Source organism: Rhamphochromis sp. 'chilingali' (assembly GCF_963969265.1).
Source record: "Rhamphochromis sp. 'chilingali' genome assembly, chromosome: 10".
Lineage (NCBI taxonomy): Eukaryota > Metazoa > Chordata > Actinopteri > Cichliformes > Cichlidae > Rhamphochromis > Rhamphochromis sp. 'chilingali'.
In genome coordinates this window covers 38,537,722-38,558,374 of record NC_137937.1, presented here as the reverse complement: position 1 = coordinate 38,558,374, position 20,653 = coordinate 38,537,722, and the positions used below count along the sequence as shown (strand labels likewise).

The 20,653-nt window shown below is 45.1% G+C and overlaps 2 protein-coding genes across 3 annotated transcripts; both read left to right on the top strand.

The window, feature by feature from the left end:
* Nucleotides 1-702: 702 nt before the first annotated feature.
* Nucleotides 703-13,315, top strand: LOC308404660 (serine/threonine-protein phosphatase 2A catalytic subunit beta isoform). Its single transcript, XM_080894808.1, has 8 exons — nucleotides 703-1,110; nucleotides 3,269-3,307; nucleotides 6,125-6,295; nucleotides 7,543-7,716; nucleotides 10,138-10,227; nucleotides 10,822-10,983; nucleotides 12,009-12,127; nucleotides 12,781-13,315. Exons 1-8 carry the CDS (start codon nucleotides 1,009-1,011, stop codon nucleotides 12,851-12,853), a joined length of 930 nt encoding a protein of 309 aa, XP_080750934.1. The 5' UTR covers nucleotides 703-1,008; the 3' UTR covers nucleotides 12,854-13,315.
* An 898-nt stretch (nucleotides 13,316-14,213) lies between these two features.
* On the top strand, nucleotides 14,214-20,316 carry shld3 (shieldin complex subunit 3). Of its 2 annotated transcripts, XM_080894810.1 has the most exons (3): nucleotides 14,214-15,354; nucleotides 15,420-15,648; nucleotides 19,175-20,316. In XM_080894810.1, the coding sequence occupies exons 1-3, from the start codon at nucleotides 15,179-15,181 to the stop codon at nucleotides 19,376-19,378; spliced, it is 609 nt and encodes a 202-aa protein (XP_080750936.1). In that variant the 5' UTR covers nucleotides 14,214-15,178; the 3' UTR covers nucleotides 19,379-20,316. The 2 variants fall into 2 exon arrangements, with proteins under 2 accessions (XP_080750936.1, XP_080750935.1); XM_080894809.1 differs by having other exon boundaries at nucleotides 14,220-15,648; nucleotides 19,175-20,315.
* Nucleotides 20,317-20,653: the final 337 nt, after the last annotated feature.

Below are 20,653 nucleotides of genomic sequence, written 5' to 3'. Positions count from 1 at the left end.
ATGTCTGTGAATGTCCTCAGTCATCCAGGTCATCGTAGTCTGAGGAGCTTGGAAAGAAAAGCGCCTGGACTTCTTTAAGTTGCTTGAAAACGTTTCACCTCTCATCCGAGAAGCATCTTCAGGGCCACGAAGGACACACCCGACCCACCCTTCAAATCTGGGGAAAAGGAGGACGTATTTGTCGGCCGGCTTCGGAGGAGTCTACGAATTGGGACAGCCTTCGTTGCGCCGCTGTGACGTAATCGGCCTACAAATGCGGCCTCAGGAGGATGCAGCCTACGTTTTGGGACACAGCTTATGTCTCCCTTTAAGTTATGCTATATAACTCTGATATACTGCAACAGATTGATGGCTGTTTTATTTTGCATTCTGACCGGTTGATTTCATGAGGATAACAATTTCAACTTTCCTTTGAACCTCCTCATTAACAGTATTGATAGTGTAGTAATAGCGTAGTTATAGTATTGCAGTAATGTAGGTGTACTGTGAAAGTAGCAGTAATGAAGCTGTAGCAGCAGTAATGTAGTAGTGTAGCAGCAGTAGTTCTGTACTTGTACTGTGTTAGTAGTACTAGTAGTGTTGTGGCGCGCATTCGCGCCGTAATTCAAGGTCTGTCCACACGGTGTCACTGCTGTGCTGAGTCCACACGCTGGTTAAATCCCCGGATGTTATTGTGGCTAGCTCCTTTAGCAAATCGGCTAGCCGCTGCGACGCCGCAGTATTCTGCCGCTACGCTCTGCCGCATCGGGGACTTTTGATCCTTTTCACTCCCCCGGCCGATAGACCCGTGTTTTTAACGTTGGTATCTTAACATCGGTCATTTATCATGATAGAAGTTGATTAAACAGGTCGTTGTTTTAAACTGGTGCGGTGATTTTTTTCCAACCGGTCCGGTGGGTTAACAATACGAAGAGCTAAAGGCTAAATTAGCAGCTAGCGTAGAGACACAGGCCCGCTTGTTTCTTCAGGTAGCTAACACAGCTAGCTTAGCGAGCTACCGCGGCTGTCATGGAAGACAAATCCTTCACTAAAGAGTTAGACCAATGGATCGAACAGCTAAACGAGTGCAAGCAGCTATCGGAAAACCAAGTCCGGACGCTCTGTGAGAAGGTAAGTTCCAAAGTTTTTGACATGATTTCCCGGCAGGCCTGGCTCAGCCCAGCGCGGCCTGTGTTGCGAAAGTGGCTTCGGCTAATTTCCGGAATGAAGGAGCGACGAGGCGGCTGTTTGCGCCCAATTTTCCTACGCATTCTGAGTCAGAATTCCCTTTCAGGTGTGATATATATGTGTGTATTTCTATTAAATAATCCCCACTGTGAACTGTTGTCCGACTATCGTCGACTCATTACACACGGGCCGAAAAATCGCATCTCTAGCCCAGTGCCAAGAAATAGACGCAGCCCATTTTACTGCCCGGTTATTACCTGCGCTGTCTTTTGCGCACAGGCCGGGATTCAGCCTGATTCAGCCATTCACTGTAGGGGGCTTTATTCTTAATTCTCTCTTAAGGCGAATCATCTGTTAATGTGTGTCGCGATTGATCGATTAGTACCGCGCCCTTAATGTATTGATCAACCATTTGATTGCATAAACGGCAGGTTGGTTGCACCATTAAAGATGAGCCGTTTGTTCAGCCGTGTGGCGGCTCTCGTCCTCTGTCGAAGCGATTAAACCCGAAATATTCTTCGTTGCGTACTTTTAGAAGTGTGCGTTGACTAAATGAGCAGCGATGTTCAGAGAAAATACCCATCAAACTGAAAATCCACGTCCGAGACAGCAGAGCGTAAAATGTCTGTAACCTGATTTATTATGCTCTCTGCATGAAGAGGAATCCATTGTTGGTGCCATTTAACATCTAAATGAGGGCTGAAACCGTCTGTACTAATCAGTCATTTATTTGTTTCTAGCTAATCAGCAGAGTCAGAGATGGTTTAGATGTTAAAAATAAATAAATAAAGAGACTTATAGTACAGGTTCTGGTGTCCCCGTTTTGTCTTCTTAGATTTTCAGTATAATAAAAAGATGAAAGTCTCAAAGTAAAAACTGGATAAACATGGCGTGAAATTTGAAGGACAGAAGAATATAATGGAGGTATGATGAACATGGCACAGACTGGCTCATATCTGATTGATCTCCATTAGGAGATTATTGCAGTAATCTGAGAGGGAATGAAAGTATGCAGGTGGTATTGGTCAGGTGGGTGAGGAGGTTTGAGCGCAGCCAGGTTCTGCCAGCTGACTTCATATGAACTAATCAATTACTGAAGGGGGCTCTTATTACAGTTAATAACAGCAACATTCATGAGATGAATGAGGTTTGGCCTGTTGTAGGTACATGCTGTCATCTTTCAGCTATGAGTGGAGCTGAAGTGATGTAAAAAGTACTGATAAGTCTTTCTTTTGCTCTTCCTACACATTGCTGTTTGCAGTAAATTTGAATAAAAACCAGCAACATGTTTATGGACTTTTTCCTTAGGTGGGTACATTTTTAAAGGTTATTGATTTTATATTTCCACGTATTGAAGCTGTTGCATGATTCATTGCAGCAAGTTTTTCCTGCTCTAAATGAGCCTCACACAGCGAGTCCACGTGTAGCTGATGACTCAGTGTTGATGAGTTTACTGTGCCTAACAAAGGGCTGTGTAAGGTTTGGATATTTCTGACATTTTGACTAACAAAGATGGCGTTATTTCGAATAGAGGGAACTATAACCTGCTGTTCTGAAGGGTTCTGGTTGGAGGACGCTGTTGGTACAGCATAAAAAAGATATTTAGCATTTTGCCCGGTTAGCTGTTTCCAGTAAAATAAATTAATAATACTTTATCAGTAAGAGAATTTTAAAAAATGACAGCTTAAATGTCACATGTGTGTGACGTGTTTAGCTGGTCAAAAATGAGGCAGTCCCAGCTGTAGCCTGTGTATCCTGTGAATTCTGATGTGAAGGAGGGAAGTTTAGCTGCTGAGTGATTGATGGTTAAAACTCTAAAATAAGATCAACTTTATTTTCTCACTAATTTAAAAGAGCTGTGGGGCTGAGGAGAGCAGGTTTCCAAACAGTACAGTGTCCTCTGAGGTCACGTGGGCCTGAAATCTTAAGAAGGAAAAAACAAACAAACCAAAAACAGTCGTGTGTGTGACTCTGGGCATGTAGGAGCTGAGTTTGATTTCACCTCCTGTCAGCTCGTCACATGATCCCCCCCCACTGTCTGAGCTGTGAGTCCTTTAGAAAAAACCCCCAAAGACACTCATTAAATCTGTTTCCTCTACAGGCCAAGGAGATCCTGACCAAGGAGTCCAACGTTCAGGAGGTGAGTTTTCCGAACTCATTATTGATTATTCATGGAAAATATGAAAGTCACGAGGAAAAAGAAAAGCAGAAGATAAAACCAGAGCTGATATCAAACGATTAGATTCTAATCCAAGTCAGCCGTTTATGGGTCATCGGTCCTTTATAAATGGTAAATGGCCTGTATTTATATAGCGCTTTTCTAGTCCCTAAGGACCCCAAAGCGCTTTACATATCCAGTCATCCACCCATTCACACACTGGTGATGGCAGCTACATTGTAGCCACAGCCACCCTGGGGCGCACTGACAGAGGCGAGGCTGCCGGACACTGGCGCCACCGGGCCCTCTGACCACCACCTTTATGTGTTTCAGAGTGAAGATGTGGCTCTGTGACTCGGGTGGAGCGGAGCTCAGGTTAACATTTTACATGCATCCGTAGTTCTGTGTTAACCTGAGCTGCACTGCTCACAGAGCCACGGTACTAGGACTCTACCTTTGACAATATTTGAAGTAGGTCCAGCCCAGGGAGCCTTCTAGATAGTGGAGTTGTAAACTGTGACAGGCTCCTTTCTCCTCATAAACACCTCCAGGCTGCTCTTACAAAAACCCATAAAAGCAGCATGAAGAAACACGCTGTGAAATGATGGACAGTTTCCAGGTCCCAGGTATCAGCACGTGTAGGTGAGCACCAGCCTGTTTTTAAATGAGCTCTCCACCCGCTGATGGTGTTTCTGCAGGGCACAGGTGAAGAAAGGTTCCTGTTTGTCCAAATTCTTTCTTTCATTTGTATCAAAGTGTGGAAAAGATTTGAGGAACAGATTTCAGTGTGCGGTTTGTTCCCTGTGGGGTGTTTGAGCAATCTCACACCCTGTTTACACGGCCTACAGCTGAGGCGTGGGCTCGCACACATGCCCACCGCCATGTTTTTATGGAAACGGTTTTCCCTCAAAAGCACAAAACTGATCCAAACATTCAGCCGTCGGTGAACGTCCTATTTCCAGCCGCTCCTGTCAGCTGCTTGTTACTGATTCACCTGCAGTGAGGAAGGTGGAAGTGATTTGAGGAAACTGTTCCTCCTGTGTGTTCGGCCTTAAAGAACTTTAATTGATCATATTGACTTCCTGTCAACAGAGCAGTTGCCAGATCGGATCAGATTTCTTTTGTTTTAATGCAGTTCTTAAACATTTTTTGGTGCCTTCATTTTTTTATTATTTGTAAACAATAACAAAAATGAGGATTTCTGTCAGCAGCTTAGAACCTCTTTAAACCCTGAAGTAAGCAAACGCTGACGTTCTGAAGTAGGGGGTTCTTTGAGACTCAGGTGTGCTAAAAGGAACGAGTGAAAGTTACATTTACTGTGTGTGAACACATGAAAGGGCTGATTGATGGTGAAGAGGTAAAACTGATCCCTTTGACGTTTGGAGAAATGACCTGAAGAAAAACGCAGTCGAGAGAAACGACAGTGAAAGCTGCCTGACGACATCAGGTGTGCCGAGGTGTCGACAGCTTTCAGTGAAACCTCCTCTAAAAGGAAGCTGGATCTGAACCAGAGTGTCTGATAAGACCAGTTATGATCCAGTGAGCTTATCATGAAGAGAGCTTGATGCTGCTACAGGTGACATGAAGACGTTTCCCTCGCAGGTTGTTGAAACGTTACTTCACTCGGTGTTGTGCCTTGGCAGTAATTGGTGCGCTCAGTGTGATGTTGCACAAACATGCCAGTGTACTCAGCACGGTGAGGCTAACGTTAGCAGTGCTAGCACCTGCAGCCATCATGTGCATGATGTGGGCGCCTTGGTCCCGTGGTTTTATCTTAGTGTGCCAGGAAACACATGCAGGAGTTTTAACAGCAGTGTGGATATTTAGTGATATTCCAACAGATCAGCTGGGAATGTTTTTTTTTTTTTTTTCTTTCAGAAACAAAACAAATGGACGTCTCTAACATCTTTTTTGTTTCTTATTGACATGATTATATACTGACGCTGATATTGGCCCACCGATAAACTGTGCTAGCTTTACAGGAAACTGTGGTTGTAGATTAATGAAATACTGCTCAGTTTAACCACAGAGTAGTTATGTAACTGTCGAGTGCAGCAGCTGTTAAACATCTAATTGATGAGTCGCACACATTCCTGGTAATTAGTGAGCACAGGTGAGTCAGGTGAAGGTCGAACAGTGTTACACCGATTATCATTTTCATCGTCTTTCTAGCCGATCTGATTCCTGCAGGTTTGATGTTTTTGTGTCCAAAAGGCTAACAAACAGTAAAAACTAGAACTGACTAGAATATATCAGCCTGTTGTCATGGATACCCAGTTCAACCTTTTGAGTTGAGATCAAATTTCTGATTCAAAGATCAGGTCAGTGCATCCCAAATAAAACCCAGCATTAAATATTCACGTACTGTGGCTCAGCTCCGTGTGTGTGTGTGTGTGTGTGTGTGTGTGTGTGTGTGTGCGCGTGCGCGTGTGTTCATTTGTTATCAGCCTAAATATTGACGTTCCTCTGCTGCAGACACAAACATGAGTCATGTCAACATAAAAGCAGGTTGTTCAGGGTTAAAGAAAATCCCCGACTTTTCCTTCAGTTTTGTATCCTAATAGAAATGTAATTTATTTAATGACCCAACAGTTGGATCCTATTTGATCATCAGTCATCGGAGCCAGTATCTAACAACTATATTTGTGCTTTTATCTAAACTCAGGCCTTGGAGCGGATTGTTAGAGCAGGAAGATAAAAAACCCCGCTGGCTTCCTTTTGGCTTGGTGTAAAAAAACAAAACGAATGAGCTTCAGTTTCTGTGGCGCTGACCATGTGACTCTGTGTTTGTCCCCTCAGGTGCGATGCCCGGTGACGGTGTGCGGCGATGTCCACGGTCAGTTCCACGACCTGATGGAGCTCTTTAAGATCGGAGGAAAGTCTCCCGACACCAACTACCTGTTCATGGGGGACTACGTCGACAGAGGCTACTACTCTGTGGAGACGGTCACGCTGCTCGTCACGTTAAAGGTAAACCTCTGTGTTTCTGTGTGGCGTTCACGTGTGCTGCGTGGAAGCGCTCTGATGTCAGCTGATGTTCTCTGAGTTTACTTCCTGTTAGGATCACAGCGGCCCTCTCGGTGGCCACAGGCTGACAGACTGTTTGTTTGTTCTGATAAGAAGCAGACTGAACTTGTTTGCTCCGTCAGTCTGAAAGCTTCCAAAAATCATCTGCAGTTCGTCTGAGCTTCAAACAAACAGATCAACATCAGCTCAGCTGAGCAGACGTTTAATCTGAGGACTGATGGTTCTGTAAAGTTTTAGAGCATCATAAACACGTTTTATAAAAACATGAAGTGGTGGCATGTGAGGGGAAATCAGCTGACTGAGGAGATGGCCAATGTTTCTGCTGCACACAGAGGAGCAGTCGGGGGATAAATGTGGTCTGAACAGAAGCAACCACATGATGTGAAAATGATGTGAACTAGTTTGACTCTGATTGTGTTCACAGTACAGCTGCAGTGTGTAAATCTCAAGGAAACTGACAGACTTTAATGACCTTTTTGTTTTCTAACCACAACACGTGTCAGACCTGGACTCTGACGTGTGATTCTGGTTAGATATCAGGTTTGTTGCAGGATTCACAGGCTGTGAGCTTCGAGTTTACAGAAACATGGTTGTTCACAGGAACAACCAGGCGTGATCGGCCCTTCAGACAAAGTTATTTATTCTTAAAGTTTAGTGTATTGTAGTTAAAATGATACACAGACAAATAAAAATGATGCAAAGAAACTTTATTTAGAAAATTGCATCACTGTGGTTATTGTTGTACTTGCATGTTTCACACATGTTTACCTGGTTGTTATAATTTTTTTTTTAACCTGTTTGAAAGAACAGCGCTGCTGCTTTAGTAGTTTACAACCTCTTTGCTTTTATTTTGAAAGTATAGTTAATGCCATCCAGCTAGCTTCCTGTCTCGAAGGTTCTTCCGGTATGTCTCGTCCTGCCGTCAGACTCCTCCCCCGGTGGGGAGCGGTGGTCCTGTTTCTGTTCTAGAGGCTGCCAGCAGAGTCACACTTTGGTCTGAGTGCTTCTTCTTTCCCGTCTCGGTATCACAGCGTGATGGCTTCCTTTAGCTAATCGTTTCTATTTTACATCATGAAGTCTGACAGAAGAGTCATTAAACATGTAGCTGAGTCAGCATGCTGCTCTCTGGGGGTCTGACCCGGCTTTAGATCGTCTTTAACGTTATTATGTATTTTTAAATTGTCGTTCAGGTTCGTTTCCAGGAGCGAATCACCATCCTGCGAGGGAACCACGAGTCTCGGCAGATCACACAGGTCTACGGCTTCTACGACGAGTGCCTGAGGAAGTACGGCAACGCTAACGTGTGGAAGTACTTCACAGACCTGTTCGACTACCTGCCGCTCACCGCGCTGGTTGACGGACAGGTAGGACGCGCCACGCCCAGTTTCACTGTGACGTTTTCATCTGATCAGACCTGCAGTTAGAATGGGAATCAATAAGAATTTAGTTATTCAGATTCCATTATTAATATTACTTATCGATTTGATTCCTTATGAATTCTCTTATTGATTCTCATTGGCTCTGCTTTGAGAGTGGCCACCGTCACTGAGCAGCATATCAGTTCATGCAGATTAATTTCATGTTGTGTGGTCAGTTATTTGTGCATGTTGGAGGTGTTTCCTGTTTGTTGTGATCGGTGTTGGGTCAATACTCATAGTCAAGTAAAAATGTTAGTTTCTGTGCTACCAAAGTTCCCCGGCTTTCATTCAAACTGTGTATCAGCACCGACACTTTAAACTACTTAAACATTATAAATGTCTTCAAGCTCACACTGAGGCCTGTGGCGCACAATCAGCCACTCACACAGTACACACAGTTATGTGTGTTTGTATATGAATATTTCATAGTTTGAGGCTGCCTGTTTATCTAAGGCAGATGAACAAAGTACATCGGAATTGTACATAATATCACAGATGATAAATTCAATAGATTTTAAGTAGATGCTTGTGCTTTCTTAAAGTCTTATATGTTGAATTGAACTATGTGATGTGTTCAAAGCCTCCCAGTCAGTGCTGTTCTCCGTGCCTGTCTGACATGATGTTATTAGCACAAACACTTTAAAGGTGATCGTTCAGGATTTCAGCAATAATACAGACAGCAACGTAGTTAGCAAAAAACAGTTTTATTGGGAATTAACTTAAAAAACAAACAAACATCTGTCTCCTATTTTTTGTCACACAGGAAAGAAGCATCAATATCTGATGAGAAGACTCATTGGTTTCTTTTTGTGGGGTTTTTGTTGTTGTTGTTGTTGTTGTTGTTTATTTTAGAACATCTCTAACAAGTTGATTTGTTCACATTTTCACATCTTAATTTTTAAGTGAAATGTGCATTTTGAGTTTACACGATGTGTATAAGGCGACCGTTTCCTTTTGCAGTATTTTTGTTTGGTGCGTTTTTATATGTCTCAACAAAAGGGGAACAAAGGTGTTTAAGTTCACCCAGGATGATTTGTTTTCATTTTCACATGGTCTTACTGACGTGATGCGAATTGAAACATGCATTCTTTGTGTTGGGCGGTGGGGGGGATGTGCTGGAAAAGCTTGAAAAGTGACCTTGAAAGTGCTTAAAAAGTGCTTGAATTTGACCCTGAAATAGGCGTATGAACCCTGACACTGAGTCAGTTACTGTTTAACATTATAAACCTGAGGCTACAGCTGCATACACCGACACAGATCCCTGTGCTGATGAGGACACGCGATCGTTCTTAGTGTTTAGGTATGAGCAGAGCTGAAACCAGCAGAGAGACTGTAAAGTGGTTGCCATGGTGATTCTACCTCAGCCTGGCTGGTCACTTTATCGCAGCGCGGTGTGGTGTTGGGATTCACTCAGCTTTAGCGTCACTCTGGGCTCTTGGCTAGCTTAACATTAGCATGCTGTTAAAGAGCGTGTGTTAACAGTATGATGCAGGCGCTTCTGTCCTGGAGGAGTCTCCATATTATCATTGCGTCCACGCTGGAGACGGCGCCACTACTTTCCTCCTCCAACACGCAAACTGAAATCAGCTGATCGTAGCCAAGTGTGCAAGGATCTATAGGCAGGCAGACTAACAATTCCAAGCACGTAGACTACTAGAATTCCAATAACCGGTTCTTCTACCATAAGAACCGGTTCTCGTATCCCATCCCTGCGTGTAAGGTTAAATCAGTGCTCCTTTTTTCAGGTATGACATTGTGTTTATTATCATAACCCACAGATGGTTACTTGCACACACTTGTTTTTGTTTGTTGGTTGGAAAACGTTTTGTAGCTGCATCACTGCCCCCTGCTGGTGATGCTGGCATGTTTTTAGCTGAGAGTAGAAACGGGAGAAACGACTCTATTTAAATGACTTCATGATTGTTCCATAGATGATAAATCTCCTCACGTCGTGCTTTTTGATAGACTAGAATAAAAGATGAGTGCAGAGATCTGCTGTGAACTGTAGCTGATTAAAGAAACCTGAACACATGAAAGAATGGTGATCATATTGTTTTTGGCAAATGTGGCAAATCTTTTTCTTAAGCATGAATCTGACATTAAAAACGGTCAGTATAGATCATGATTCTTATTATTTTTAATCGCCTGTTTCTCGTGTCTGCGGTCTGTCCGCCTCTTAAACATTTACCCTATTTTTCAGCCACATCCTGTCAGTTTTATTTGGGTTTTTCTTTCTTCATGAGTGAATATTTGAGCGTCCACACACTCCCGCCTGAGTTTGAAGCTGAATAAAGATGTTTTTAACTGTTTGTTGGTGAATCTGTTCATTAATTATTTAACTGCAGGTTTTGTTGTTCTTTGTTTCAGATCTTCTGTCTCCACGGAGGCTTGTCTCCTTCCATAGACACTCTGGATCACATACGAGCTCTGGACCGCCTGCAAGAAGTTCCACATGAGGTACACACACACACACACACACACACACACACACACACACACACACACACACACACACACACACACACAGGTCAGCTTTCAGATTGTCAGGGATGGAAACAGAAATACTTTTTAAACAAAAGCCCGTCGGTTGTTTGAGAGACGGCCTCTGTGGAGCTTTTATTTTCACACTGATCCATGTTTGGCACCACAGCAGTTTGTGGTGATAAATGGGCAGAACAAACGCGTCGGCCGGCTCGATGCTGACACTCATTCGTGAGCTTCAGAGGAGCCAGAGCCGAGGCTTAGACCTGATTGTGTCATTAAAAACTACAGACACAACTCATCTGTTCACACGTAGTAATTTTACTGCTTTATGTACAAAATTGTCACCAAAGCAAGAACAGGAGAGCAGTTTATTAAAAACAATCAGTGCTCTGCAAAGCTCTGCAACACCAGTCAAACCTTCAATAACATCTGGTGTCCATCATGAGTTTGTGCGTGCAGTGCAGTTACGATCTGTGCTTCTAGTTTAAACTCTAAGCGTCATTTATCAGGTTTATATTTAGCATTCTGAACTGTGCAGTTTACCTGAGCTGTTGGCTTCTGTTTCAGGGCCCGATGTGTGACCTGCTGTGGTCGGACCCCGATGACCGCGGCGGGTGGGGGATCTCTCCCCGAGGTGCCGGCTACACCTTCGGTCAGGACATCTCTGAAACCTTCAATCATGCCAACGGACTCACTCTGGTGTCTCGCGCCCATCAGCTGGTCATGGAGGTATTTTGGACACTTTTTCACAGCACGGTGTCACTTTTATGTGAAAATATTGTGCTGTTTAACCAAAGAATGAGTATGAATATTTGTTTGTAGAAAATCTCCTCGGGGGTTCGCTTTAAAAAAAACAAATCTGGCTGCGTAAAAGAAGGAAATCCAACCTGTTAGCAGCCTGTTTATATGCAGAGATGATTCAGATTAGAAGGAAAAAAACAAAACACTTTATTTTGGGTCAGGTGACCTCGTTATCCTGGTCAGGTGACCTGTTTGTCCTCTGATGTCATGATGATGAGCTTCAGAAACCCACGCTGCTGCAGGTTTGTCGTGATGAGCCCACAGACCGGCGCTCACATGTCCTGTTATTTTTATGTTAAACCTGGCACACGTGTTCACACAGCCAGTGGACTGAAGGGTCCTATAAAAATCCTCTGGTTTCCATGGCAACAACATGAAGTTGGAGCAGGCTCCTCATCTCCTCCCTGGTGTCCCAGTTTCACTCCCACGGAGGTTCAGTTCACTGTTCAGAAGATTCGCCAAGCAGCTGCACGAACTTCATCTGCAGCTGAAGGAAAGCTCCGATCACAGGCGGCTGAGGACGTGCCGCGCCCACAGATCGAGCTGGTTTGACCGTTATTCTCACTGGAAATGTTAAAATGACGAAGTTCTCGTCAGTTTTCCTGAACTGATCTGCGAGAGCCGTTCCTGTTGATGTTAGCACGCCATTCAGTTCACGGTTAACTTGACAATTTCATGTGTCTGAAGTGAAATATAACTTTGTAGTCCTTTTTTCTTCTTCTCACAGACTATTTCGTCCTTCAGAGTAAAATATCTCTGCTACTCTGTGCTGATTGGTCGGTTAAAGACTGGCTGATTCTCACTCAAAAACATTTCACGACCGCAGCGGTGAAACGTCAAAAACAAAGAAATGAAACTTGTTCTTGAGCCCATGGAGCCCTGCTCGTTCAGCTCAGTAGCGCCCCCTGTTGATCAGAGGTGTCCCAGTCTAACTGACATGTTTGTTCCTGCAGGGCTACAACTGGGGCCATGACAAGAACGTGGTGACCATCTTCAGTGCTCCAAACTACTGCTACCGCTGTGGAAACCAGGCGGCCATCATGGAACTGGACGACACTCTGAAATATTCTTTGTAAGTACGAAGAATGCGTTCACATCATATGAGAGGCCGAACGGTGCTGAGGTTAAATATGAATACATCCATGTAAAACACACGGAGCCGTGTGGGGACCCTGAGGGTTGGACACTAAACATCACGAATCCCCAGATTCCTTTTAATGTTTCTCTTCTTTCATATAATAAGTTTAGCATGAATACTCAGACTGTGCTTCTGCGTAACGAGTCAGAAACATCAGAGCACACATTCAGTTTCATTCAGGGACACACTGACAGCTGCCAGCAGGGGGCGACTCCTGAAGGTTGACATGAGCTGAGCTCAGTAAACTCACCTGATGAGTTTTTGGTCTGAATAAAATGTAGTTATTCTGGAAGTTTTGGTCCTGTTACAGTTGAAACATCCATAAAGGGGGAGGGCTTAGGGGCGGGGCTTCATTGTGACAGACAAGCAGCTCCACGGCTCGCTCCTTATCATCTGATTTTAAAACGCCAGGTCAAGGCTTTACATCACTCTGACCATCTTTTATGTACAGTCTGAGTCTAGGTCTCATCTGCTAAAATTACATGACTGTCTTGGTTACCATGGATACAGAAGCTAAGGTTTAACTGATCTAACCTCACTCGACTTAAAGGAAGTCGTCACTAACGAGGTTTCTTCTGTCTCCTCAGCCTTCAGTTTGACCCCGCCCCTCGCCGTGGTGAGCCCCATGTGACCAGACGCACTCCCGACTACTTCCTGTGAATGTCCGAAGCATCCCCGTCCATCATCCACGAAGCTCCACCCACCCCCACCTCCCCCCCAGTCATTTTGGATGGAAAGACCATTCTAATCCTTCTTCTGATAATGATGATGATGATGATGAATAGAGACAAACGATTGGCTGAATCCAGATTTTAAAGAGGGCGCCCCCTACAGTCGTGTTTTCAGTATGCTGTCTTTAATGCTGTGCTGCAGAAACATGTAAACTCTGATCTGTTCTTCTTTTTGTTTCTTACATGTTTGAAATCGAGAGAATAAACCTACCAACGTGGACCAAATGTGCCATAATTCTGCTCCTTTACCACATGTACAACGCAAACGCAGGCTTCCTCCTTCCTCTTCTGTTTCCTTTCTCTTTTTTTCTTTTTAAAGACCACAGCACTAAAACAGACCTGACGTCACCGCCAACACCACACGTCTCCTGGCATACCTGCTTTTTTTTTTTTTTTTTTTTTTTTTTTTTTTTTTTCCCCCCTGTTGCGAAATAATTTTAAAAACTGATTTAAGTTTGCTTCTAGTAGTACAGCTGTGAGTTTTAGCTGTCCGGGCTGCAGCCGGTGGTCATCTCAGCAAGTATATTACTGTAATTTGAATAAAGACAACAGACGTATGAAATAAAATGTCCTATTGATGAACTTCCTGTGTGAGTCGACCTCGTTCTTCTCCTGCTTCACCTGGAGGTTCGAACTTTGTGCTCCAGTTCTGTTGTTTTCTGAGCGTGCTCAGAACACATGTTCAGCTTGTTACTTAAGCCCAGGGGTGGGCAACTCCAGCCCTCGAGGGTCTGTGTCCTGCAGGTTTTAGGTCTCACCCTGGGCCAACAAACCTGAATCAAATGATTCATTACCAGGCCTCTGGAGGTCACTTAGTCATTTAAATCAGCCGTGTTGGATCAAGGACACATCTAAAGCCTGCAGGACACCGGCCCCCGAGGCCTGGAGTTTGACACGTGTGCTCTAAGGTCAAGTCAGAGAATGCTGGCAGGAAATGTATATATTTTTTATTTACATATTTTAAGGCAGAGATTCAGAAGGAAATCTGAAATGTTTAAAAGTGTTAAATGAGACTACTTTGTACTTTGCAGGATGTTTTTATTTGTGTTTGATGAAAGACTAACATCACAGTGCTGAGCAGCCTGTAGCTTCAGACCTGCATCTACTGCTGGAAACGGTAACCGGAGCTCACCGGCAAGTATGAGTGATGTCACGTAAAGTGAATCACAGCTGTTCTGAAATCAGGTGATCATGAACTGGTTGATGTGTAGTGTAGAAATCAGCAGGAACCTTTTCTTTAAATGATTTCTGCAGAGCGAGTTTTACAATTAAGAATGAGAAAAAGCCTGAAAGACAAATTTGATAGTGATAATTTATTTTTGAATTTATGGCAAAAGTTTAAAAAGTTTTTTCCACTCTTTGCTATTTTTATGCAACTGAACAACCATCGTTTCTCCATCGTTTGCAGGAAAATGCGAATAGATACATGGAAATGCTGCGAGCTCTGCGCAGCTCACAGCACAAACTTCTCCGGGCTCCCTGAAGCTCTTCTTTGGATGTTTCTGCCTTTGTGGATGATGAGCAGATGTTTCCAGATGTTACTGTTTATGATATCAAACTTTGATGAAAATCAACGACTGTAAAAAAGACACGTTTTCAACTTAAAATGACTTCCGTATCAGCGTTACATCAATATCGCGAGAGTTGGAGCGATATTTGCTCGACACCGTCCATGTTAGCTTCCTGGAGTGGTTCGCGGCTGCTTGATGGAGGCGCGCGGGTCTGAGGTGTGGAGGTGGGCTAGAGTCATCACCTGTGAGCTCGGAGAGGCCCGCCGGTAAATACCGGCTCTGCTCGCCGGTCAGCCCGGTAGCTAACGTGAGCTAGCAGCAGAGGCTAAAAACATTAGCCCCCGGTGCTCGAGGGAAGTTTGGTACCTGAGCGCGAGCTGAGCCTGAGTTGACTTTAAAGCCACAAACGTCAAAAGTCACGGAGTCGGTAAAGATTTGTTTGAATGTGACATTTCCGGTCGGGATGCTGTGTAGTGTGAATGCTTCTGTCAGCGTGTGTAGAAATGTGAACTCTGGAGCATGCGCAGTATAGTTTCTGCTGAGCATTTTTAACAGTTAATCCTTTCACCACTTGATGACGTTAACGGGCTGTCGGTCTGAATGAAACGTGCTTCATGTCTGCCTGGACTGACGTCACAAAGAGGAAGATGATGATGGTGAGGAGGAGGGTGTTGCCGCCGGTCCCCTGACCCCGTCCGCCTGTATGGGGGATGTAGTCCTGCACTATCAGCCTGGATCAGCTGATGAGCTCGGCTCACTGTTGGAGACTACGCAGAAGCTCCTGGAGCCGTTCCCTCTCCGTGCTCCTCCGGCCTTCACGCCGTGGTTCCCCACGCTCACCGGAGACTGCCGCCTGCCCATCAGACCTGCGAGACCAGCTCCTGTCGTCACGTGTTTGGATGATTCACCAGCAGCAGAGGTGAGACCCAGAGATGGTGACCCAGAAACCCACTGTGATCTCCACCCTGTGTCTCCTAACAACAGACCTGAGAAGCAGCCACACAAGGACAAAGATGGTGCCCTTTGCACTGGCTCGGAGGTCAGGCGGAGCAGGTGGAGCGTCTTCACGCAGAGAGGCGTCCTGCAGCAGAGCTCGCAGTCGTTGTCCAAACAGTTTCACCACGCCGTCTCCGTCCACGGGCTCCACCTCCGCCAGAGGGCCAAATGGGTGATCGGTGAGCTGAACTGCGGAGCAGCGAGAGACATCGAGGAGGTCGGTGGAATGTTGTAGAAACTGTGAAGCTTTACAATGTTTTAAAATTTTGTTTGAAGGCTGATGAAGATGTTAAGAGTGAGGAAAAACCACAGACTGGAGCCAGACGTGAGACGGTGGAGTGCACAGGCACACACCTGCTAATCAGCGCTCAGTAACATTCACTCAAAGTCCCAGAATGTCTCTGAGTAAAACTCAGCCAGCCTTCCTGGGGTCAGTGCACTGACCTCACAGCAGCCATGTTATTGGTCACATGATGTCATTAAGCAAACAAACACATTGCAGAGGCCCAGTTCAGGTGAAGCTAGCAGACAGCTAGCTGTCAGTCAAAGAGGCCACGCCCCCAATAGACCCTGTGCACGAGACAATGCTAACTTCCTGGTTTGAGACCGGATGTGGGGTTGTACATTTCCGGTAGCTTTACTTTGCGGTCAATCACTACTGCAAAGATATATCCTCCACAATCATGTCCAAAACTTGAAAACGGAAAGATGGCGTTAAGTTACAAAGAGCAGGAGGTGGGAACACTCACCGCTGTTGTGTCATAAAAAATCTAATGATCAATTTTGACGTTTAAAGCGTTTAGATCATCAGCTGTTTACATCACTCAACACAAGCAGAACTGCATCACTGCAGCAGAAGACACATCGTCCACATTCAGAAGCACATCTCTGTGTAGTGACTGGTCTCATGATTCAAACAGGCAAATGTTCAGCATTCAAACTACAGGTGAAGAACAGTCAAACCAGATGTTTCCCGTTATGTTGATATCAGCTCGTCCAGTACACACCTACACAGCATGTTAACAAACCGTGAAAAAAGCCACACAAAAAACGAATGATTGTAACGGTTTCTATACATTAGTATGTAGGAAGGGTATGTTGTGACTTACCTTCAAAATTACAGCGGTCCCTCGCTATAACGCGCTTCACCTTTCACCTCGCTGTTTCAGATTTTTTTAGTGCAAGTTTGCTGCTTATTTTTACAGCACATTGTGTCCTGCGTCCTGATCGCTGCAGACGACCTCCTCCGTCTCTCCTGTACAGTCCAGAATCGCTGCATCGATGCTAGCAGTGTGACTCTGCAGTGCAGTGCTGTATGTCCACGATGTCCACCAAACGTTTTGCACCGTCAAAAATAAAATCGGCTCCTTGATTTCACCTCTCGCTGGTTATTTTTAGAACATAACACCCGCGATAAACGAGGGACCGCTGAGAAATATAACATTTGAATCCTTTTTCTCTTTTGCTCTGAGGCGCGGGGGAAAATATCGACAAGTCGATGAACATCATTTACAGATATGTTGGGTAAATGCCCGAGACATCTATAGAAATGTAAATCGCCGCTTGATTCATTCATTTGCTTAACTTGTTTTGGACCGTAAACCAGGCGCGAATAGGACACCGGAAACAAAGCTCCCCACAGGAGTTTCCACACCGGACGTAGCATATGCTAACGTGCACACAGTCAATTCAATTCAAATTCTTTATTGTCCCACAAGGGGAGATTAGTTTAGCAGCAGGGAACATAAAAGTAAACAAAACAACAATATAATATGTCTGTGAAGGTTCTCAGTCATCCAGGTCATCGTAGTCAAAGGAGCTGCAAAGAAAAGCGTCTGGACTTCTTTAAGTTGCTTGAAGACGTTTCACCTCTCATCCGAGAAGCTTCTTCAGTTCTAAGGTCAAATGGTGGGGAGTCTCAGATATAAACCTAGTGGGAGTTTCCCCCCACAGAGGGACAAAAGGACCCCTGATGATCCTCTAATCGCCTGAGTCAAGGTGTGAAACTGGGTGTGGGTCCCAATCAGCCAGAGTTTCGGGTGTGTTCATTGTGAAACCTGGCCCCACCTTATCATGTGATGTCCTGAGGTCAGATGGCCCAGGATGTGAGTGGGCGTTAAGGCGTCTGGGAAGGATCTCAAAACTGGATTATAGATGGCAGAGAGTTGGTGTCGTAAACCCCGCCTCTGTTCAAAGATGGTCGCTCACAGTGGACATAGATGCTTCTTTCACTCCTCTTTCAAACCATCTGTCCTCTCTGTCCAAAATGTGAACATTGGCATCCTCGAAAGAGTGTCCTTTATCCTTAAGATGCAGATGGACTGCTGAGTCTTGTCCTGTGGAGGTGGCTCTTCTGTGTTGTGCCATGTGCTTGTGAAGTGGCTGTTTGGTCTCTCCAATGTAGAGGTCTGGGCATTCCTCACTGCACTGTACAGCATACACCACATTGTTAAGTCTGTGTTTTGGCGTTTTGTCTTAATAATATAATATTATTAACATAAAATAATAAAATGTTTAAGTCTTACTAGAACAGGTCTGTTATTAAAGCATGCTCACCTCTACAGCTGTTGTGAAGGAGGAAATTATCCACAGAGACCAGTTTGTTTATCAGGCTGGAAACACACTGTGAAGTTTTAACATGGGAGTCTATGGGGACTGACTCACTGCTGCCCCTGCTGGGTGTTAGAGGAACTGCAGGATGTTGATGTTTGTGTTTACAGGTGGTTTCGAGTAGAAGCGCAGGGCGATGTGTAACGAGAACTCCTCGACTCTTCCTCAGAGACGTTTCTTTAATGATGGCGGCGCCGTGACTTCACACTCGCTGTATTGGTTGTTGCGTGTTCTACTGGACTCATTGCAGTCTTCCTCTGAACTTCAGGTGTTGCATGGTAGAAATAAACGCTGCAGTGTGTGGGTGCAGATGAAGTTACAGTGGGAGCGGTCGCTTCCAGCAGCGTGTCCGTCTGAAACATCTGTGAATCTGCAGCTGTGACATCACATCTGCTGCACCTGCGTTCACAGCACGCACGGGAAACCTCACACGTACGAATGCTGGCGGCGGCGGCGATTGATAAATCGTCACGAGTCCGAGTACTTCTCTCGCATTCTTGCTGTTCAGACAGCTTGTAGGTGCATCGCTGCCACCTTCAGCCATAACAGTGCGTTACAAAAACAACCAAACACAAACAGGCTTTAATAATCAGTGACTGTGGAATATTTAATCATCGGGACCGTTCGTGGTAATCACCAGGTGTGAGTGTCACACACACGTTAAATATTAGAACGAAGCCACAGAAAGAAAACTTTATTTGCTGGTCAAAGTTAATAATTTGTTGGCTCTCAGAGAAAAACGCCAAAGATTCGCAGCTTCCAGGTTTTCCACTGACGTCTCGCCATGAAATAACGAGTGTGTGAGTCAGACGTGCTTTATCAGAGATGCAGTTTCTAAGCCTCCACAATTTTCACGCTTTAAATGTTAAAGCGGGCACGAGGACTGTGAGTCTGCTCCTGGTTAATGTTACCTGTGGACGGCGCCAGCGTGGACGGCGCCGGCGTGTGCTTTCTTCCTGCGTGCTGTGTCTGCTGATCCTTATCGGAGTGTCCGACCTTCACCTTGTTTCCACAGCTCGTCACATTTTAACGTCCCACAGAAATAAGTCTGCTCAGCAACAGAGACGGAAAATACAAACAGCTGTTTGATGTTGTCACACTGTTTACGTGGAGTTTGCTCCTTCTCCCCGCAGGTGTGGCGAACTCTGAGCCGCTTGGCGCGAACTTCCTGCCTGCCGTCGTGTAACGCCAACATCCAGCGCGAGCGCGGCGAGATCTGGGTGTTCTGCGACGTGCTGCACTCCGAGCAGGTGGGGCGCTTCCTGAAGGAGGAGCTGCGGCTGTCGGGGAGGATCGACCTGTCGGTGCGCCGGCTAGGAAACGTCTTCAGCATGTAGAGCGCCCCCTGCTGCACTCGCTTGGGTTTCTGCAGACGTCGCAGCTTAGACGGAGGCTGCAGTGACATCTGCGGGGGCAGCTTCGGTCTTATTCTTTGTCACTGTGGTTTAACCTGCAGCTCGGCCCGGCCGGCATCAGTGTGAGTCACAGTGTGAGTCCTGATAAGAATCAGCACCGTAAAAGTGATAAAAGGAAGCAACAGTGAGAGTGAAACGATCAGACCCACTCAGGGAGACGCGCTGTGTTACAGCAAGCTTTCTGCCATAGCTAACATTCTTGTTTTAGAGATGCAGACATAATCCAGCTGATGTTTATCAGCTGTTCACATCAGGTTGTAGCTGGAAACTGTTGATGAAGACGAAGAAGCTCCAAGAAAAATCAAGTTAGCATTCTGCTCTGTCTTCAAATAAACCAGCGTCCGTTAACAAAACCCTCACAGAGCACATTAAAAAGAACAGTTGGTGTTACAGAGTGCACACTGAGAGCGAGGCTGTGTGATAGTGAATGAAATATGCTCATCAAACAGCAAATCCACGCTGCCATTTATCCACCGTTCAGGCTTTCTCTGAAGGAAACAAGGCGATTATTCATCAAGTGTTCTGCCATACTGGCTTTATGAGCAGATCAAACCCAGTTTCCACCAGTAAGCCTGACCTGTGTCAAACAGTAATATGTGATCAGGAGCTGTTGCAGCTGTGCGCTGCGTCCACACAGGATGTAAAAATATATCTAAGTTAAGCTAAAGCTGTTTTTCCTCTTCATCAAATGCTTCAAGGGCAGAAACCCATTTATATTTTATTCAAATCTACTGAACTATTCATGAGCTGGGGGGAGGGGGGTGCTCCAGCTGGATTTGTGTGTTGTGTGTGCGTTTGTAAAGTGTTTTCATACTGATGTTTGTCATCCTTCTCTGATGCCAATAAAGCTTTTTTAATATTTGTAATAAGTGTCTGGAGTTGCTGCATGTGATGTGATGTGACTGTTCTGGAAAAGCTGCAGCAGTCACATGATGCTGGAGTCTCTCACTCTCTCTCTCTCACACACACACACACACACACACACACACACACACACACACACCGAGCAGCCTGAATGAATGAGTGCAGCATGAATACAGTACAACCCCCATCCCTCTCACACGCACTCTTTTGTTGCTGTGGGCTCTCTGCACACTGCGTTAAAAAAAAATTCTGGGTTACCGGATGTGACGTAAGCACCCAGCCCCCGTTTTCAGCTTTAATCGCTTGTCAGATCTTCAATCCGTGTTTCTGACT

Coding starts and splice junctions, on each gene's coding strand:
- shld3 (XM_080894809.1), top strand. CDS start 15,139: ATGGGGGATGTAGTCCTGCACTATCAGCCTGGATCAGCTGATGAGCTC. Junction 15,649..19,174: donor CAGCGAGAGACATCGAGGAG/GTCGGTGGAATG, acceptor TTCTCCCCGCAG/GTGTGGCGAACTCTGAGCCG.
- LOC308404660 (XM_080894808.1), top strand. CDS start 1,009: ATGGAAGACAAATCCTTCACTAAAGAGTTAGACCAATGGATCGAACAG. Junction 10,984..12,008: donor CCCATCAGCTGGTCATGGAG/GTATTTTGGACA, acceptor TTGTTCCTGCAG/GGCTACAACTGGGGCCATGA. Junction 12,128..12,780: donor GACACTCTGAAATATTCTTT/GTAAGTACGAAG, acceptor CTGTCTCCTCAG/CCTTCAGTTTGACCCCGCCC.